The 20,581-nt window shown below is 34.3% G+C and overlaps 2 protein-coding genes across 7 annotated transcripts; both read right to left on the minus strand.

The window, feature by feature from the left end:
* Positions 1 to 830: 830 nt before the first annotated feature.
* On the minus strand, positions 831 to 6,259 carry LOC100776138 (AP2-like ethylene-responsive transcription factor TOE3). 6 transcript variants are annotated; one of them, XM_014765900.3, is made up of 9 exons: positions 6,083 to 6,259; positions 5,204 to 5,953; positions 4,029 to 4,054; positions 3,857 to 3,887; positions 3,663 to 3,750; positions 3,431 to 3,579; positions 2,607 to 2,710; positions 2,335 to 2,465; positions 831 to 1,322 (listed from the first exon to the last, which is right to left on the minus strand). In XM_014765900.3, the coding sequence occupies exons 2-9, from the start codon at positions 5,740 to 5,742 to the stop codon at positions 1,140 to 1,142; spliced, it is 1,251 nt and encodes a 416-aa protein (XP_014621386.1). In that variant the 5' UTR covers positions 5,743 to 5,953; positions 6,083 to 6,259; the 3' UTR covers positions 831 to 1,139. The 6 variants fall into 6 exon arrangements, with proteins under 6 accessions (XP_014621386.1, XP_014621391.1, XP_040867592.1 ...); XM_014765905.3 differs by having other exon boundaries at positions 5,204 to 5,823; positions 6,083 to 6,240; XM_041011658.1 differs by having other exon boundaries at positions 3,857 to 4,054; positions 5,204 to 5,823; positions 5,884 to 5,953; positions 6,083 to 6,240.
* An 8,871-nt stretch (positions 6,260 to 15,130) lies between these two features.
* On the minus strand, positions 15,131 to 20,142 carry LOC100813734 (uncharacterized). Its single transcript, XM_003518574.5, has 4 exons — positions 19,987 to 20,142; positions 18,906 to 19,733; positions 16,593 to 18,785; positions 15,131 to 15,515 (listed from the first exon to the last, which is right to left on the minus strand). Exons 2-4 carry the CDS (start codon positions 19,720 to 19,722, stop codon positions 15,478 to 15,480), a joined length of 3,048 nt encoding a protein of 1,015 aa, XP_003518622.2. The 5' UTR covers positions 19,723 to 19,733; positions 19,987 to 20,142; the 3' UTR covers positions 15,131 to 15,477.
* Between the last annotated feature and the right edge of the window lie 439 nt (positions 20,143 to 20,581).

A 20,581-nucleotide genomic window follows, 5' to 3' on the forward strand; every position in this document is an offset into this window, starting at 1 on the left:
ATCAATATTTTTTTCAACAATGCCTTATTTCTGAATTTAATCCTGTCTAATACTAGTTCCCTGAGTTCGATACTCGGATTCATCCATTTTAATTTTAAATACTTGATGATCCGATGCGCTTTCCGGCGAATCGGATTTCCCTTAAACATATTTGTATAAAGAAAAATTGGACCAAAAAGTAACTGCAGGGAAAATCAAACAACTAACTTGCCTTCCGTTGTGTTTCGGGAAACCAGGCCTTTTATCAAAGATTAGGTTACTTACAATCAAAGGTGCTTTGGCTTGTTGATATTATCTGTTGTTTGCTATTATTTTGCCTATTGTTTGATCTATGAGGTCATTGAGTTAGGGATCTAAAATTGGTTGTGTTGTGAGAATGATTTCTTTTTGTTTGGTTATGTGTTAAGAGGTGTGTTTGGAGGCAGGGGGTTTGCCAGCGAAAATGGTGGAGATGGCAGAGGGAGTGGTAGTAGTGGAATGCTTGACGAAGAAGAAGGATAGTTTGGAAGGCAACAATCAATAATAAGGGCCTGTTATAAAAAAAATAATTAAAAACCATCAATACTGACAAATTAGTCTATCATGAATTTGCTAACAAATTAGTTTATTACACCAATCAACCTCATGACAACTAATTTACACACATGGACTGCCACATAGGTTAGTCATATGCCACGTACACAAACACGTTGATGCATGAGAGTTAACGACAAAACTAATTTGTCATTCTTTTTCATTTTCAATGACTAAATTTAAATTTTCTATCATTTAAGGATTAAGGAATCACCGATTGACAATTTCAAGAACCAAAATAAGTATTTAGCTAATGATTAACAAGAACCAACAAATATATACATACTTCAACAAGGGTCTTTTACACAAGGCAATATTGTGTTCTACATCACGATAATGAATACAGAAAATATCGGGTAGCCATTGTAAGCAATGCTTAGCAATATTATTAAATACCATCATGCTTGATGAAATCAATAGAATCTTATACTATAGGTACATGTGGTTATGAAGTACTCTTGCTCATCTAATCTTCAAAAAAGCAGGGTAAATATGCTTTGTTTCTGGTGGTTTCAACTAGTAGTAGTACTGTGGTTGAGCCAATTAATGCCAAATTGTTGGCATAATTAATATGTGTGCTGATTGGAAGTGCGGGTGATGAGACAGCTAGAAGAAGAGACGAATCCTGATGATGCTGCATTTGGTTGGAATGGCCTTGGGACAATGCTGCCATTGCTGCAAAGTTGCCAAGCCAAGTTGGAAATTTTTTGCAAAGGAACATTTTTTATTCTGTCCACCATGACCTTCTCCTGACAGTAATACATGATTTAACATTAGAAAAAAAATGTTTACAATGATATCTCTTCGATTATTGTAAAATTGACTTTAGTTTGGCAGCATCCTAAGATTGGCAAGTTTTATACGTGAATGAAATAACATGAATTTTTGTTTGTTAAAAAAAAAGACTATCATGTTTTATGCATTACAAACCTTGAATATTCTTCAACATTATATATATATATATATATATAAAAGAGTTAGGAATTGAAATGTCACAACAGGAAGTTTTGCTAAATAACTTTTTTTAGAAGTAACAGAAAAAAATAAATTTTTTAAGAATATAAATAAAATAGTTTAATAATTACGTAATGTGATATTATCTTTCATAATTAAGTACACCAAATTTGAAAAAAAATATATATAATATGACAAATAGCCTAGTTCACCAAATTATGTGCATCAAATTCAAATGTCTCAACATGTAATTTTTATAGTTAATATTTTTTTAATTTGAAAAATATAATATGCATTAATCAAATGTGATAAAAAAAATTATTGAAATAATCCCTTAAATAAATCTTAGTATCTTGACTTTTCACCCATGAATAACACCAAGACAATCAAATGTGTCAAATACTTGATTTACTTAGTTTTGCTCTTTCAATGTAACAACTCAAATAATGAAATATCAACTAATTTTAAATATCAACTAATTTTTATAATGTCATCTAATAACATTTACCATAAGTGAATTGATTTTTTAATTAGTTAGTAGTTACTTTAAAAGTCATTTCAATCATAAGAATTTCTAATGGTTTACGGTTTAAGTTTTTCAGTGATAATACATAAAAAAAAATAAAGTCTTTAATTAGCAAAACATTTTATATACTTAATTAAAATGTTCAAATTCAACAATTGAATTTGAAATTCAATACTACAAAAGATTAAACAACATATTATATAAATAAGACTTGCTCCTATACAAGAAAAAATTCACCCATAAAAAAATATTGCAACTACAAGGAAAGTAAAGAGTAGTACCATTGGTCCTCTTTCCTCGGGTATCTTACAAGTCATACATCCAAAGGAATACCCTCCACTATAGTCATTATTCTTCAATCTTTTAGAAGACGGAGAAATTCCTAGGCTCAAATCAAGATTATGGCAAGTGCCTGCTTCAATTGTAACAGGAAGTATACTTATATAATAATTATTAACGAGTCAGCGTTCTCAATCACACATGATAATAAAGATAAGAAACAAAGAAACAAAAGAAATTGAGCGATCAAAATGTACACATCATCTGTTCATACCTGTCATGTTGGAATTCACAATTATTTCTCCCTTATAGGAACAGGGCTTAAAACTTGCCTCCGCTTTTCCATCATCACAATTGATGGATGGCTTAGGATAACATCTGCACCATGGAAATATAAAATGAAAATCTCTGTTGGATTTAACTCCTTATATCATACTCTAAAATATATTAACTATATGGTAGGAAAATAAATTAATTATCCCGATAAGGACATTGGAGCTTTCCCTGTTGGATAAGCCTGCCAGTGGCACACAAATCCATGAAAACTTATCATGGTAGGATAAAAAAAGGTGATTGTATTGTTAATTTTTAAGTAACAACTTTTACTCAAAACACAGGAAGCAAAAAAGAAAAAAAAAGTGTTATAAATGAATGATGTGATTGAGTATGTAGCAGGTAAATGCCTAATTAATATATGTAAATAGTATTATTAAGACAAGTATGTATAAATTGTAAAACTTTTATGGGCAATGCCTAATTAAACAAAATGGCAAAATAATTATTTAAATAAGAAGGCAGCACTAGTGATGTATGCAAATTTCTTTCGATATTTACACCAAAGAAGCAATTTTTGCATGAATACAATGTGTATAGGCACAATGAATAACAAATGCAATATATACTAAACTAAAAAGAACAACAAAGTCCTCTTGCTAAAGTTGTTTCAATGTTATCTTGAGCATTTTATTGATTGTACCTATAAGCACACACCACTTTCCTCTTCTCTTGCAAGAATTACTCACATCTCACATTAAACATTGCATATAAGATATGATTATAATTTGAATAAGGCATAATGCTTGAAATAACAGTTCTCACGTCATGCCAACAAATGGTCCCATTCGTGGTTCTCCTTGAGCATCTTTGCGAAGGGCTAATGCACCTCTGTATGTTGAACTTCTCCTAGAGATTCCATTTATTTGTCGACGAAGTAAGAGCACAAACTCTTCCTTACTCAAATTTCTCATCTACATCCCAATTAAATCATGAATTAAATTTTCACACAAAATTTCTAATAAAAATGAGGGCCAACAATATTTTTGTTCAATACCTGCTTCAAATCCTCCTCATAATCACTCAAACTAAAGTTTATATCAGCATCTACTCCACGAAACTTTATAGCAGCCCTATCATATGCTCTGTGCAGAGAACAATATCAAGTTTGTGAACAAATGTTACATATAAAATCAGAAAGAAAAAAAAAGTTGCACACAATGTAGCTTCAGTCAAAGGTATTGTCCTCACCTTGCAGCAGCTTGAGCAGTGTCAAATCCACCTAAAGTAAAATAAAAATTATGATAATTAAGCCAATCAAATGCACATATACATAAAACAGAAAAAAATATCACAAAAAATAGCTTCCAATCAATAGTTGAATCAAAACAACACCAATCAATTAAATCATTTATCCACTTACCCAAATAAACCTGCTTCCCACAATCCCTGCATCCAATAAAAGCAAAAACTCAATGATGTGAACCCAGACTAGACCACCAAACAACTAATTATGATAACAAGGAAAACGATTAAGATTACTGCATTCATGGTTTTAAGTTGCAACTGCACAGTAGTTAGCATAATTATAGGCAAAAAGTGGCGGCTGCAACTATGGTCTATATGTGGTTTCAATAGACCCCAAATCCATAACATTAACAATTGCAAAGGTTTTGCAGAAGAGTAATGATCAAAAAACCCCTCATTATTTCAAACATTCCACCAACATCTTTTTTTTTTTCTTCTTTCTTTCTTATCACATCATAAATCCTATCATCTCTTTATGATTCAGTTTAGTTATTTTATCTTTTAAAAAATTTAATTTAATCATTTATCTTATTTTTTGTTTAGTTTAATCATTTATCTTTTTTTATTCAGTTTTATCATTCGATCCACTAGTTAACCATTTAAGTATGAACTTTTTTTAGTTAAAAATAAAGTGGAGGGAAAGAAGAGAAAACTGAATAAAAAGGTTCATTTTTAAATTATGAACCACCTCAATTTTGAATGTCTCTAGGACCAAAATGAATAGAAAAATTAAAATAAATGAGTAAACTGAATAAAAAATAAGGTAAAGGATAAATAGGTCATTTAACCTATTTTTATTCTCTTTCTAGGTATTTTATAAGAGTTTGGGTATCCATTAAACTCTTTTTCCTTTTGCAAAACCATATGCAACCACAATTCTCGCCGCAATATCAAGGTTTCTAGGGTCTCTAAGACCACTTTACTACCACAACTACAATAATATCAACTACATTTGTCTGTAATTTTCTACAATATCAAGGATCATCACAACAATCTAAAACCTTGGTAATTACAGACCATAATTTAAAACCTTAACCAAATCCATTAATAGGAACATATAACATCTTGGAGTAGAAATTCAACATCATAAACCATACCATATATGTGATTTCCATCAACTAGTCTGCAATTTTCTACCATATTAAGGATTGTGTCAAAATCATAACTGTGACATCAATTTAAAATCTTGGTAATTACATACCACAATTTAAAACCTTAACCACATCTATTATTTGAAACATATATGGAAACTGACATCTTGGACAGGAGATTCAAAATCATAAACCATACCAAATATGTGACTCCCATCTACCAGTCCTGCGGTAGAAGGTGACACCCCGGTACTGCGAGCTGCGAGACCTTGGTCCTCTCCTATTTTTCCTCACAGGAGGTACCTTCTGCTGTAAGGTTCTGAGTCCATTTTGTCCATCAGGCTCTGGTAAGGACAAGTTCAAGCATTCAGTCTTCCCCCACAGCCCCAATTTGAAATCAGGCACTCTAACTCCTTTATCAACAGCAGCAGTCACAGGGAAAAGTGTCCTTGCCACTATCTCTGCCTCTTGTGGTGCCATGTTTTGCTCCTTATTGACCCTTTCAGTGGCTGCATCAAACTCTGACTCATCCCTCTCTTTCTTGAGTATGTCAAAAATCAAGGGAGAGGAATTGTTTGAGGAATCTTCCTCTACAGGGTTCCACACAGAGGAGCTGGAGGTCCTGGAATCTGAGATTTCAGGTGGGAAACTTTGCAGCACCAATCCCTTTTGATCACAGCTTGAGTCAGCATCAGCATCACAGTGGTTGATGTCAACATTGAGATCAAACATAGCCATGTCTTGGAAAGGTTCTCTCCTTTAATCAGCTTCTGATTCTGGTCTTTAAAGCATACCCTCTTTTAAGAGTCTCATGTACTTCTGCAGTGATATCAAAGTACAATGAAACTCAAACTAGTTGAGAGAGAGAGAGAGAAATACCCTTTAAAGGTTGAGCATATATAGCAGAAGAAGATAGAAGAAGAATGAGCTGGTGAAGGTAAAAGAGTATCTGTCAGAAGAACAAATAGGACTGAAATTAAGGTAGAGGAAGATCAGGGAGAAAATAAAACAGTGGAGAAAGATAAGAAAGAACGGGAACTTGTTCCAGAATCAGAGGGAATAAGGCACAAACAAGTACCTGGCTGAGACTGACTCAGAGATGTGATTGGCCTCAAAAGCAAAGATATTAAGAACAATAATAAAGATAAGTAGATAAGATTGCAGGGAAGGCTAACGGCTTATGAGGAGGGGAGAAAAAAAATTATTTTTGCTATATGTCCCAGAAATGTATTAATTAAATTATCTTAAACGATTAACAACATGGAGATTTTATTTGATGAGCTATATAAAAAAAAATGGGCAATTTTGATGTTATGTGGTTCTAAAAATAACAAAATGAATGAATAAAACAAAATTAATCAAATGTTGTTAGCTATAATATAGTATAGCTGTCCTCAGTAATGGAAAGTGACTACAGAAATTGACGTAAGAGGTTCTTTATTAGGTGCTTTAAATATCGATACATTATTTTAAATACTTTATCATCGAATAAGTAAATGAAAATGTAAATTATTATCATATTTCTCTTTATAAAAGATTAAAATATTTACAAAAAGAATTATTTAAGCAACTGTTAATATTTTGTAGCAGTCTAATTTAAATTTGGTGTTTAATCCAATGACATTTGGTGCTTAATAGACTGGTTTAGTAATAAAAATATTTTAAAATATGATATACAATTGACAACAGATGCCCAATATCGGAAGAGAAATATTTGGTAACACATGCATATAGTTTCCTGTCGCATTCACATTCAATAAACTAAACTATCAAATATATATTATATAGTCTAAACCACATCTCAATAAATCACATTTAAAATATATAAAATTATTCAATTTTCATCCAATAATTCGATGAGTATTTGAATGTGCAAATTTGTACCTCAAATCCATTTCCATGAGACGCAGGATGTGGCAGACGAAGAAAGAAATCACGTGTTTCATTTTTGTGGTATGTGGTTGAAGGGCCTTTTCACATAAACCAAAAGCCAATCATGCACATTGGACCACATGCTCAAATTCAATGCAAAACCCTCTTTTGATTTCCTCCATAAGTCATTACCCCAGATATAACTCCTCTGAATCACATATTCGCCCAAGATATATGGTATCTAATCATAGGGCAGCTGGCAATACCAGTAACAAAATAGGTAGAGTGAGCTATCACCATAGTTAATTGGTTCTATCCCATATCGCAGTCTTGGGTACTGTTACGGGCACCCGTTTGCATATACTTTCATATTATTAGTATAACGCTCTAACCAATTAAGTTAATAGATCAATTATATTATAAAATAAATAATATTGTTATATATAACATTAAATTTTTTAATATATATTTAATGAGTATTTAAATTTAAATAATAAATTTTGTGACAATTAATTTTGATATAAGTCATATGAATTATTTAATCCATATATTTTTTATAAATAAAAAATATTTATTATTAAAAAATTTAATATATTAACAAATTAAAAAAACATGTTTTTGAAAAAATATAAAAAAAATACTTACAGATTACGTGATTTGTATGAGTCATACGAATTAACTTATACAAATTACGTAATTCGTAACGAATTATGTACATATTACATAATCCATGAGTCATACGAATTACGTAATCCTTATGAGTTAATTCGTATGATTTATACGGATCACGTAATCCGTATGAGTTCGTAAGTATTTTTTTTAATTTTTTTCAAAAATGTGTTTTTTTTATTTTTTTTCAAAAATGTGTTTTTTTCTAATTTATTAATATATTAAATTTTTTAATAGTAAATATTTTTTATTTATAAAAAATATATGGATTAAATAATTCGTATGGGTTATATTAAAATTAATTGTCACAAAATTTATTATTTAAATTTACATGTGCATTAAATATACATTAGAAATTTTAGCGTTATGTATAGCAATATTATTTATTTTATAACATAATTGGCTTATTAGATCAGTTGGTTAGAGCTTAAAAGTCACAGGTTTAATTCTTGCTTGGGCCATTAATTTTAAATTAATTTGTAACACATATTTTTGAAAAAAAATAAAAAAAACTTTCGGATTTGACTTATACGGATTAACTAATTCATAAGTCTCATACGGATCAACTGATCCGTGGGCCTCATACGGATCAATTAATCTATAAGAGATTTACGGATCAACTGATTCGTATCCTTTTACAAAAGGACAAAATGGAAAAATTGTGAAATTCCCTGGATACGCATAGTAGTGCCCTCATAACGCTCTTGTTGTTTCATGGACTTTCACTAGTTAATTTAAATAGAAAAATGTAAACTTCATTCATTGAAAATTGAACCCATGACATGTGCATCTTTAGTATCACAACTTACCAATTCACCAATTTCATTCTTCATCAAATATATAACATATAATATACATATATTTAAACATGACGTTAGTTATACCAGTGCATGTAATTTTTATTGATCTAGTAGTTCTATCAATGACCCGTCAATTCAATAACTTAATCGAAACGATGACTGACCAGGCTTTCAAAACATGGATTCTTAGTTCATATTTTCTCTTCATAACAAAACACTTAATAATTCACTCCTTATATAGGAAAAAAAATAAAGAGCTAAATGAGTGTTTATTTTTCAAGTGGACTTTGGTGATAAAGATGTAACATAAATCTCACTTTTAAGTCTATTCTTTTTTTAATGGGGGACTTTTAAGATAGAGGCAAAACAAAAAACAAATTATAAATGCTTATAGCCATCATTGTGTACAAGGTTCATCTGTAAAGACACTTTATGAATTTAAACTAAAATCAAATGATATATTTACTTTGAGAGCTACAACTCTTGATATCCAATTTTTTTTCTCCACATAAACATTTAATAAATAACTCTTTATATAGGAAAAAAAGGTTGGGAGGGCATTTTTTTTTCGATGTGGGACTTTGGAGATGGAGGTGTAGCATAATCTTTCTTTTACTTGACTTCATTTTTAATGTGAGACTTTGTAGATAGAAATGAAACAACAAATAATTTTCTTTGTTATGTCCAACTAATAAATTTGGAAATGGATATAAAGGAAAGAAGTATGTTCATGATGAAGAAACCATAGTCTCTTACTTTTGTGGAAAGGTTGGGCACATGACATCCAAATGTAGTCATCTACCAAAGACTAGATCGTCAATGGTTTCAAAACTAACCAAAAAGGACCCAAAAAAATTTGGGTACCTAAAGAGAAAATAATTCCTATTGCAAATACATTCAACCACAACAAAAACACATCGATCATGATACTTGGACAATTGTTGCTCATGTCACATGACAGGAGAAAAGTGTATGTTCCAATGCTTGACTCTCATGCATGGTGGAACAGTCACTTTCAAAGGAAATCAGAAGGGGAAGATAGCAGGGGTAGGAAAGATAAGTATTGATCCCTATCCTCACATTGATAATGTATTGTTTGTTAAAGGGCTTAAACAAAATCTAATTAGCATAAGTCAATTATGTGACAGTGGACTTGATGTTTCTATTGTGTCCAAGGTTCTTGGAAAAGAGGTTATGTTGTCCATGGACACCATCGCACAAGTCACTGGGTGCATTAAGGAAGGAAGCATGTACCAGGAAGACTGGGAGGAGACCTATAAGAGCGACACCCCAAAAGCTCCTTTTTCTATTCCTCTGTGGTGCCTCACTATTGTCTCTCTCTTGTTCTCTCTTTTCTCTCCTTATGATTTGGTCATCACACACTTCTTTGAGGGGTAGAGGTTTAAGAATAATTTTCTGGTCATGGTGCTAGAAAGAAATCTTGTTGGTGAAGCCATCATGCACTGCTTTGGTGTCCTCTTCAATGTTGGCCCTCACTAGTGTCATCTCCATCTCCTTGTCCTCAACAATCAAACTTTCCTGGGATAACCTTGGAGTTTCTGTCGCATGGTTCTACTATAGCTAGTTGGAACATACCTCTTTCGCATAACCCTTCTCATCTCAGTCCATGTATCTATCTCCCGCCCTTCTTCTCTCTTCATCTCTTTTTGATTTTTCTTCCACCAAACAAGGGCATAGTCTGAGAATGTAGTTGTTGCTAACTTCACCTTCTACTCTTCAGGATAATCATTGTAGGAGAATGAATGTTGAATCTTCATCTCCCAGTCAAGGTAGGCGTCTGGGTCACTCCTGCCTTTAAAAGCATTGAGTTTTACTCCCTCAATTCTGTCTTGCCCCTCTATTCGGATTGATCCATCATTGACCCTTCTGTTGCCACCATAAGGTCTCCCAACATTTGGATTCATTTGGTGCTCTAGTCCTTCTATTCGCTTGTAGAGCTCTTCATTTTTACGGTTCAACAAACGTTGTATTTGTGTAGTCATCGTGTCCAGTAATAAGCACTGAGATCCGTCCAGTTGATGATATACACCACCATTATCACCAACTCCTGCCATGATTAAGGAACAAAATTTTTTGCAATAATTTTAAAAAAAAAAGATTCAGGACCTCACCACACTCTACTCACGTGTTTCTCTCTTTAATGGTAGTTCACTCGTGTTTGATGCTCTCAATATAGGCTTTTGTGTGATGTTTTCACTCTTGCCTTTTACCACTCACTCCCTTTAAGTTCCTGGATGAATCAAATTAGACACACAAGGTATATAAAAAGGAAAGACAGTTTAATTATCACAGACTGTGTAGCAGATTTAATTTGGATAACAAATCAGATTTGATTTTGGTTAACAGAGTAGACTTGATTTGGATTTAGATTTGATTTGGATAACATATTAGACTTGATTTGGATAGCAGATTGGATTTGATTTGGATAACAAATTTTGATTTGGATAATAGATCAGATTTGGATAACAAATAGAATAAACAAGAAAGATAACAAATAAGATAATAGATAAGATAATAGATAGAATAAAAAAGATTTGAATAACAAACTTGCCAAACAAAAAAAATGCCTCTAACTACCTCAATTTCGTGTTTAAATATCAAACACCCACTTTTTTTTTCTTTTCTTCTCTTTTTTTTTTCAAAATTTCTGCAACTTTCTTTTTTAACTTGAACCAGAACTCAAACAAATTTTTTTTTACTCAAAGTCTGAAAGAAACAAGAAGAACAAAAATGTGACAAGAACAAGAACAAGAATGAAACAAAGACACAAACAAGAACACAACAAGACGCAAACAAGAAAATAAATAACAAAACAAGGACAAAAAACCAGAACACAACAAGACCCAAACAAGAACGAAACAAGACGCAAACAAGAATTCAAATAACAGAACAAGGACAAGACAAATTACAAAGAAAAAAAATAGGATAAGATAGAACCTGTATCAAGAGCCGAAGCTCTGATACCAGATGATGTGATCCTGCCTAGGAGCGGATCGCTTGATACAGGCTATGGAGATTTGGATGACGCCACTTCCGGTGAAGGAAGATAAGTCAGGGTAGACGCCACTTCCGGTGAAGGAAGATAAGTCAGGGTAGACGCCACAAGGATTACCTTGATAAGTCTAAGATTGGTTCAACAAGGAACCCAGAGAAAAACTCTCACCAAATTTTATGAAAATGCCAAAAGTCCCTTTTATTGAAAACAAAAACCAATACTTATAGTGTATCTGAACAAAAAGATAAAAATAGACATGGGCCTTCAAAACAGTTTGGGCAAAAAAAAAATTATAAAAAAAAATTAGAACATATTTATTATGGGCCTTCAAATTAATCTGGGCCTTCAGCAAAAATTAATAGTCTTGATAGTGTCTCTGCCTCTGAGCTTTCATCCTTCTCCACTTGGGCCTTCATACTTCTCCACTTGGGGGCTTGGTCCTTCTCCACTTGGGCCTTTAGCCAGTATTTGGCCAGTTTCAGGATTCTCATCATAATGTCATACAGTACCTAACACACATGAGACACTAAGGGGAACTCAAACTAACTAGGAGAATGATTTAGAAATCAAGATTACCTTAGAAAAGCTACGAAATGGAGGATTGGGGGAACTTTCTCCACCAAATCCTTGAGAAGGATTTTGAGGATTCCGCTCCGATTAAAGTGCTCCTCTTGGTGCGGGGGTTTAACGGCACACAACGACGGCTTGCGAAGGCCACCAGTGGTCATGGGTGGTGGAGAAGAAGCTTGGGGGCATTGGGGAGGGTTTTGGGGGAAGGGAGGAGGAAGAAAGGGTGTTTTCCGCTGCTGGTTCGTAATTTGAAGCCTGGAACACTCGCCTGGGCGAGTGTGGCTTGCCTGGGCGAGCTTGTCCACAACTTAAATTTTCTGCTTCGGAAAATAATTCATATATCACGCTCCGGATGTTATTTTACAAATCCCAACGGTTAGACTGTGGATAATTGTCTTGGAAACCTGTAGAAAATTTTTGAAGATGATCCAACGGTTAACGAATCCAAGATGACAATTTTACTGAGATAGGTTTCGGCAAAAATTTGAAATCTTACAATTTCAACTTAGCTCAACAACACTCAATATCCACATCAAGAAATTCACACATTTTGACAGCATGGACTATTAACAGCATGGACTAACGTGACAAACAGAATGTAAAGTCGATGATCATTTTGACATTTTTTAAATCTCAGGGACCAAATTGACAGTGCTTCCAAAAGTGAGGGACTAATTTGATACTTTACTCCATAATATAAAATTTTGTTTACAGGAAACAAAATTATTTCATTTCATTAAGAATAATATTGTAAACGAAACTGAGAACACAATCATAATCATAGATGTAAGCATGAAATTTTGATACTCTGGCTAGTTTATGAGGCACAAGATTAGCTTGCCTACTTACTAAACTCACCCTTGAATTATTTATAAACGAAAGATATTGCTTACGTAAAGGATAATGGGAAAATCCGAGAGACTTGTCCTTTCAGATGTTAGGTGATCTTGAAGATTGCTGAAATCAAAATTTGGTTAATTACCTTTTTATATGCAGAACGGGAAAAAATCAAAATCAAAAGATAATAAGATGATTTCAATTGTAATTAATTAATTATATTGCAAAAAAATCTAAAGAAATAAAAAATTTAAGATTTCGAAGAACATATATATGTAGCAACGAATCTCATGTACAATTAAATCTTTACGTGTAAAATCATAATGTGAGTAAAGATCTTATTGGACGTTCGTAATGTGATAAAAGATTTTATTGTACATGAAAATCGTGAGGCTCCGCTTGCATCCTCAGTTAAGTCGAGTGGCAGATTGATGGAAGGCGAGTTATTCAAATGGGTAAATGTGGGTTTCTGGGCGTGGAAGGCTTTGGAGAATGCAAGAGGTTGGGAGCTCAGTGCATGGGAGAGAAAAGAATAAGCCTTTTGTTTACTTTTGTTTTCCCAGATTTATAAGTGGAGATGTTGCGTTGTTCATGTGCGATGAATCTAGAAACATGGATTCTTGTTGGACCCTCTCCACTTCGATTGTTTCTTTTCTCTCTCTATCAGTAGTAGTATTTGCACTATACAAAACACTCAAACATTTGGGGGTTGAGAAGGTATAGTTTTGTTCTTTTAACTAATGGAGTTGGTTTGTGAAGAAGAAAGTTGAGGCAAGAAGAAATTTAAGGCACGTTAGTGTGAGAGGGAAGTTGAGTAGGTTTTAACATTTGAGAAGGTTCTTCTCTCTCTTCGTATTTGGGGTGTACAACCCTCACGAGAGAGAAATGGTGGTACGCATGCAGTCTGAAGCTTCACAGTAATTAGCTTCCTAAGTTGTAATTTTTGAACTAATCAACATACAATTGTACTCAATAAAAAGTCAGGTTTATTTTATTTGCTTCCTTTTTCAGCCGGGTGCATGTTTCGACAGAATTATTTTTACGACCCGCACCCACCCAACATTATCCGCACAGAACAGATTTTTTTTTTCTTTTATTTAACCAGATACCCGAAGTTACCCGCCCATTTTGCCTCTTTTAATTCAAATTTGTCCGTTTTCAAGGGGTGTCATTTCTTGCTCACCCTTACTTAAATTTGAGTTTGAACCTAATTTAATTTCAAAAACTATATTATAGGATAAGAATTATCACCAACTTATAATATTCAAATAACATTTTTAATCAATTTGGAACTTAAGCTTTCCTAATAAGCACCGGTACTTCCTATAGGTATGTAACCTTATTTCTCTATTTTAAAAATTATTTCCACCTTATTTTCCCTCCTACAAACACCACCTTATTTCTATCCACCTTTCCCCCTAATTTCTCACCTACCGAACAAGGGCTTTATTTTCTAATACAATCATACTTTCAAAAACTAATTTTTGAAATATATTAAAAAATATGGATTGTTCAAGTAAGAGGGGGTAAAAACGCAACTGCCAAGAGGAAATTGACTTTGATCTAATCCCATGGAGCACCAAACAAAATAAGTACGAAGAGCCCATTTTAATTTTGTGAAAAACTGAGTATATTTGGAGATCTATGTGGATCCTTAAAAAAGTTTGGACATTCCAATGCACCAAATGTAAAAGGACTGAATAATAAAATTTAGGGTGAGCTGAAATCAATGAATTTCAAAACACACTAACTTTCAACCTAGTGGTATGCCACAATCACAAGTGCACATTATCTTAACTTCAAATACCTAGTTTCGAGTCCATTGCACATCAATTTTCATGACAGGCATTCACAGGCAACTGTAATTGTTAAAATCATCTAAACGGGTCTCTGAACACCACATAACATAATCTTACTTTTTTCATTGAATTTATGGAATTTTTTTGGAAAAGTCCTAGACGCAACTGAAATTATAGGGAGGATAGAGGATACACTAGATCCATTAGCACAAACTTTCAGCAAACTAAAAAGGAAGAGAAATCTGAAAAACCATTTTACACTTAACTATAACAAGTACATATTAGGTTCAACTTATTTCACAGAAAAAAAATTACTCAATTGTGCTAGCTTCTAGAGAAAGCTTTTGAAAAATAAGCCATCACTTCATCAAAAATAATCTCAACCAAACATTTGCTAGGTACTTGGATTCTCTCACATTCCTATTGCACAGTTACCACTCATCAATGTATTAGAATATCTTATATATGAAAATTTAGACAAGCATAAGCTAACGATTAACATACTATTATTGCGCTTAAAAACTAACACAATGACACATATAACCAATATGACTAGCATCAACTACTATCCCTCTGAAGGTTAACTATAATTGCCGAATGACTATTGATTTTGATACAGAACCAGTGTTCAGACTAGAGAATTCGAAAGATCTTGATATAGAACCAGTGTTCAGACTAGAGAATTCAAAATGATCCGGATGGAGAATGATGGCAACTACAAAAGAGGGTCAGTTGACAAGGCTATACAGAAAACTAGAAAATGAATTACAAAACTACCAGAACTACAACTAAAGGAATCCTACAACCAAAAATATCTCTTAACAGAAAAATGGATGACCAGATGAATTAACATTCTGGTTACCTACCTACTTCAGCAGCCACTAGGTAAAATTTTGCTTCAGCAATTCATTCAGCCAAACTTAGCCGCCACATCATCGTCAACACTCCCTGGAATGAGAATTACAAATATCATTTATTGTTATATAGAATATTGCCAATTTCAAGTAAATGTACAGTTTGTATCAAACCAAACACAAGAATGGTGCAAATAAATAAAACACATTTTTTCCCTTTATAGTTTAACTTTAAAGTAATCCCAACTCTTAGCAGTCACAATTGTATCATTTACCATTAACCATGCTAGCAGCTAAACAAAGGGACAACACAATTCAAACTCCTTTCTCTACCAAAGAAACCAGTTTATTTACTCATCAAAATTTCCAAGAATGCCTGCTCCCAAACAAAACAAACTCATAGGATGCACTGGCATCAAGAAAGTCAAATAGTAATGAACAAATTTTCCAAGCACATAATAGACCCTTGTTCTTTTCGAAAGTTTTTTCTTCAGTGGTCTCAGATTGTCACAAGACAATCATTTCTTTCCTTAAATGATTCAAGGTGGGTAAAATCTTGTGAGCTTAATTTATATGCACTGTCAATGTAAATTTTTTTACAAACATCCAATAGGATTTCAATTGGACAATATGGCAATATAGTAAACTTCAATTGGCTTCCTGCATAAAAGTTTTACACTGACAAATGCATGTAAATTAAATTCAAATCCTGATCCTCTTCCTGATTGTGTTCTATTTTGATAGTCTGCAGGCTTTTTTCTTTATAAGTTTCTATTTTCCCTAAATATCTTTGTCCAATTAAGGTTATGGAATAATTCAATCAACCATCAAATCATAACTATAGTTGAATAACTAAGATGATTGATAAAGGCTCCTCTAAGTCTAAAGTGGGTCTGTCTTTTAAAATAAGCAAGGATGCATCCAGCTATATATTAAGATCAGAAGCAACTTAGATCTAAGTATGGGTGGATTCACCATTACTCTCTCAATTTACAAACAAACTCACTTAAAGTAGACTTTTACATGATAACTGGATCCCCAAGCATATTTTTTTCTTGAAGCTAGTGCATACCCCATCACAAAAGCATAAAATAACTATAGCCGAAAAGTGAACCTATACAAGCGAACCAATCAACATATAGTGCATGAAATAGCAATTAAAGTTACTTACCAATTATATTAACCTCAAAATTGGAGAGATCAAGATGCATCTCCTGGTCCTGTGTTGTGGCAACAGATGAAGCTTTGAACAATGCACTAGGAGTATAATTAAGCTGGTAATTTACAAGTATTGGGCCAAATATGTTGAACTTTTGAGCACTACTACAAGCAACCTCTGCATCAACACACTTTTTAAAAACCACTCTTGCTCGGCTGCTTACTGTATCAACTTCTGTCTCTGCTTCCTTTAGAGGTCCAAAACGCCTAAACATTTTATTAAGGTTTGTTTCTGAGGGAACAGAACCCAACTCAGCAAAGTTCATAACAAGTTCAGCAGGGGCATTCTCATCTATATAACCAGGAGGTTTTGCAGGAGCCTCAATGTGATTGTTGTTAGAATACTGTTTCCTGGAATATGGCCTACGACTAACTTGAACAGGCTTCCCTGGCTCAGTAGGAACAAGTTGATGGTCTTTTTTCCGGTTTCTCCGTGCTGGTTGTGGTGGTTGACACGGTTGCGCTGGTTGTGCTTCACTACCATTGTCAATGACCCTGTCTGTCCAATATGTGTCACTCATATCCTCAAATTCAAATGTTTCGGGCAATCCAGCCGTGAGCGGTTTCTTCCTTTTAGTACCAACTTTTTCTTTACAAAATATATCTTTTACAGAATCATCAGCCACAACTATCGAATTCCTGAAATCATAGAAGAAGCTTACAATAGGATTCAGGAAGCTGTAATCTCCAAGGGGTTCTTGAGCCACCAAACGAAGTGAAGATAGCAAATCGTCCAGAGATGAATACTCTGTTGGGGCAACCATATTTGACCTCTGAGCCTCCTCAAAAGAAAAATCAGGTCCATTCCCAGAAAAACCATCAGCGCTTCCATCGGTCTTCTGAGACCGATCACCAGAACTCTTCACCATAGAGGGTGAACCAGTAAGTTTACTAGCAACCCTACGAATACGGTCCCCAATTAAAAATGACGACTTTGTGGTATTAGAAACTTTTGCGACCGAAATTGTTTTTCTTCCATCTGGCTTCCCAAAGTCATCAGCATAGTGATCTACAGTCCTCTTTTTCTTGGAACGGCCAGGTGAAACCAGATTATCAGTTACCTTCTCATCAGACCAATAATCACCATCAGGAGAGTCTAGAGTCCCACCCATTAGTTCTGACAAGCTTCTTTCCTTCTTTTCATGCATAATATCCTTCAGATTATGTTTCCGTTTACGACGAGAGCTGCTTTGGTTTTTTAAATTTGCAGAACCAGCTGGACCATCATTCTTGCTTACAGGAGCGGCATGATTATTCTCATCATGATGAACTAAGGAGTCCATGTCATCGTCAAAGCCTCCACAATATTGTAATTCTGGCAAGCAAGAGTAACCTTTAAAGCGATGGAATGCAAGCAGTTGAGCCTTAGCAATCCCAAGCTCCAAACGATCAAACCCACCAGTTGGCAATGCAGATAGTGTTTTCAAGTATTCTACAAGATTACTAGGTGAAAAGGAGTTGGCATTTAGAGATTCATCCGCCCCATGTCTGACACTTAATTCTGGTCGAATCCCAGTGTTTTCTACATTCTGGAATTTAATTGAGTCATAGGTATCTTTAGGTATACAAGAACATGCCAGCCCATATTCTGCTCGTCTTGTGACTTCATCCACAGCACAATCTACAGCATTCTGAAATGATTCTGAAGTGCTCTGCTTTTCAATAGAGGAGAAATGTGTCCTAAAAGGTTTTAGCTGGGATTCTTCATTCCATGCAAATGTTCTATCCCCAAAATATGCTACCAAATGACAGTCTTTTTTATAATGCTTCATTGCCTTCTCAGATGAATCTGAGGGATCAAATATCTGTCCAGGCCACCATGGGTGGCTTCTCACCTTTCCCCAAACCATATCAGACACAGAAAACTCACCTTCCTTTTCTATTGGTAGCAAATATCTTGCATGATGAAATGATTCCGAACTCATTGACTTCATTAATGATGTACGTCTCGTGACTCTTCCCTCTAGTTTTCTCTGTTCAGCTTTAATAAACTCTTCAACTTCCTGACCTCCATTTGAACCAAGCTGCTCAGAAATGCCAGTATGTACTTCAACATTTTGCCTAATATTAGACTCATCATGGACTTCTTCCTGTCCAGCATCCATCAGTGCAAGGTTATCCTGGTCAGCAATTTGAGTGTCTTCTCCTACAATCACAAAATTACATTAGCATCTCAAAAGATATTTTTTATTTACGGTTACAATTTCATTTTCGACCACTGATCAAGCAGGAAAATAAGCAGTTATGAGATCAACAGAGATCTTACCTTCAATATCTGAAGTGTGGTTTGTTGTTTTAGTACTTTCTGCTTCTGGTTGACCTTCGGCTTCTACTTCTACCCCCTTACGCAAATCACATTTTTCAGCATCAAAAACATTCTTGTTTAATTCCTCTTCTATTGTTGAATCCTTATCAACTCCCTGCCCTGTATCTGAACTAACCTGTACATTCTCTCCTCCTAACGGGAATCCTACAGCATTATTCACCTTGTGATCTGTGGTCTCAGCATCCGGTGCATTTGTGCACTCAACCCCAACATCTGCCACCATAAGATCTTCAACATTGCTAACCTCAATCCACACTTCTTTATGAGCTCTATTATCCAAAAGAGACTCCCCCTGAAAAGATGCGGCACCAACTTCACCACTACCAACTACTGCTTCATCTCTATCTTCCCTCCCCAACACCACACTATCCAATTTCATTGCCACATTCTCGCTCCTACCTTCTTCAGATTCCACACCATGAGAGTCCCCACAACCTACTCCTCCAGACCTGAAATCCTTACCCAAATCTTCCCCGCACTCAACTGATCCACCACCACCCACTTCACCACTCAACTCAGCACCATTCTCATGAGTGCAAACACCGTCTATGTACACATCAGACCCCAAAACCTCCACCATTACATCCTTCCCATTACATGTACCACCCTCCCCAACCAAGTCTTCAGTGAATGAACCCTCCATCAGAACCTCACCCCCACAATCCACAGACCCCTCTAGGGTTTCAATCCTCACTTTCTCCTCGTGAGTCACTGTGGTTTCTGATGCTCCACACAAACCCTTCTCTTGTTCCTCCATGGATATTGTATCTAACAAAATTTAAAACTTCCAAACATTCAATAACACAAAAAATATAACCGCTCTTTTCACCCCAAGAATTTGGCAAAATGTAAATGACCCAGCTGAAAAAAAAAACTGCACAGATTTCTCCACTGCGAGTGCAAAGATAGAAAGGGTGCAAAAAAAATACAATTTGGCAACCCAGAAGAGAAAATAACATAAAATTCAAACTTTGATACCTATAAAAAAGAAACGAACAACAAAAAAGAAAAGAGTGAGTACCAGGGTTAGATCTTGTGTTTGTTGTAGTGAAAAGTATGCTCAGGGTTTCGCGTAGGTTTTAGAGAGAGAGATAGAAAATGTGTGCTTAGAGAGAGAAAGTAAAGTCACGATTCTTAAATCCGGGTATAATTCATCCTTGTCCTTTTCGCTTTTCAACTAGCGGCTTCATTAAGATTACATGTGGTGTAGGAGGTGTCCGTCACCACCAATAGAAAGAGCATGGGTTTTGGGCGTTTAAATTCTTTTTGCTACGTGGCAATCGATTATTGGACCACGGATGGTGGTAAAATGTGGAACTATCTTATCAAGTCAGTGAATTAGCAAGTGAAAATCTGGAATTCGACATTTCAATTTATAGTGTTATACAAGGAATGTCGTTTGAAATTAAAATTATTACTACATTATTATAATGACTATCATAAGATTGTTCAAGATAATTCGAAAAAGGGAAACATAATGTCATCTATGATCTATGGCTCAAGGGAGTGGAAGAGTAAAATTTTAATCCTTTGGAAAGGTTATGGATTAAAATAAAAAATAAAATAAAAAGAATTTACAAAAAAATTAAAAATGAAAAAAAAAACAATATAAAAGA

The sequence above is a fragment of the Glycine max genome, chromosome 2, assembly GCF_000004515.6.
Source record: "Glycine max cultivar Williams 82 chromosome 2, Glycine_max_v4.0, whole genome shotgun sequence".
NCBI classification, from domain to species: Eukaryota; Viridiplantae; Streptophyta; class Magnoliopsida; order Fabales; family Fabaceae; genus Glycine; species Glycine max.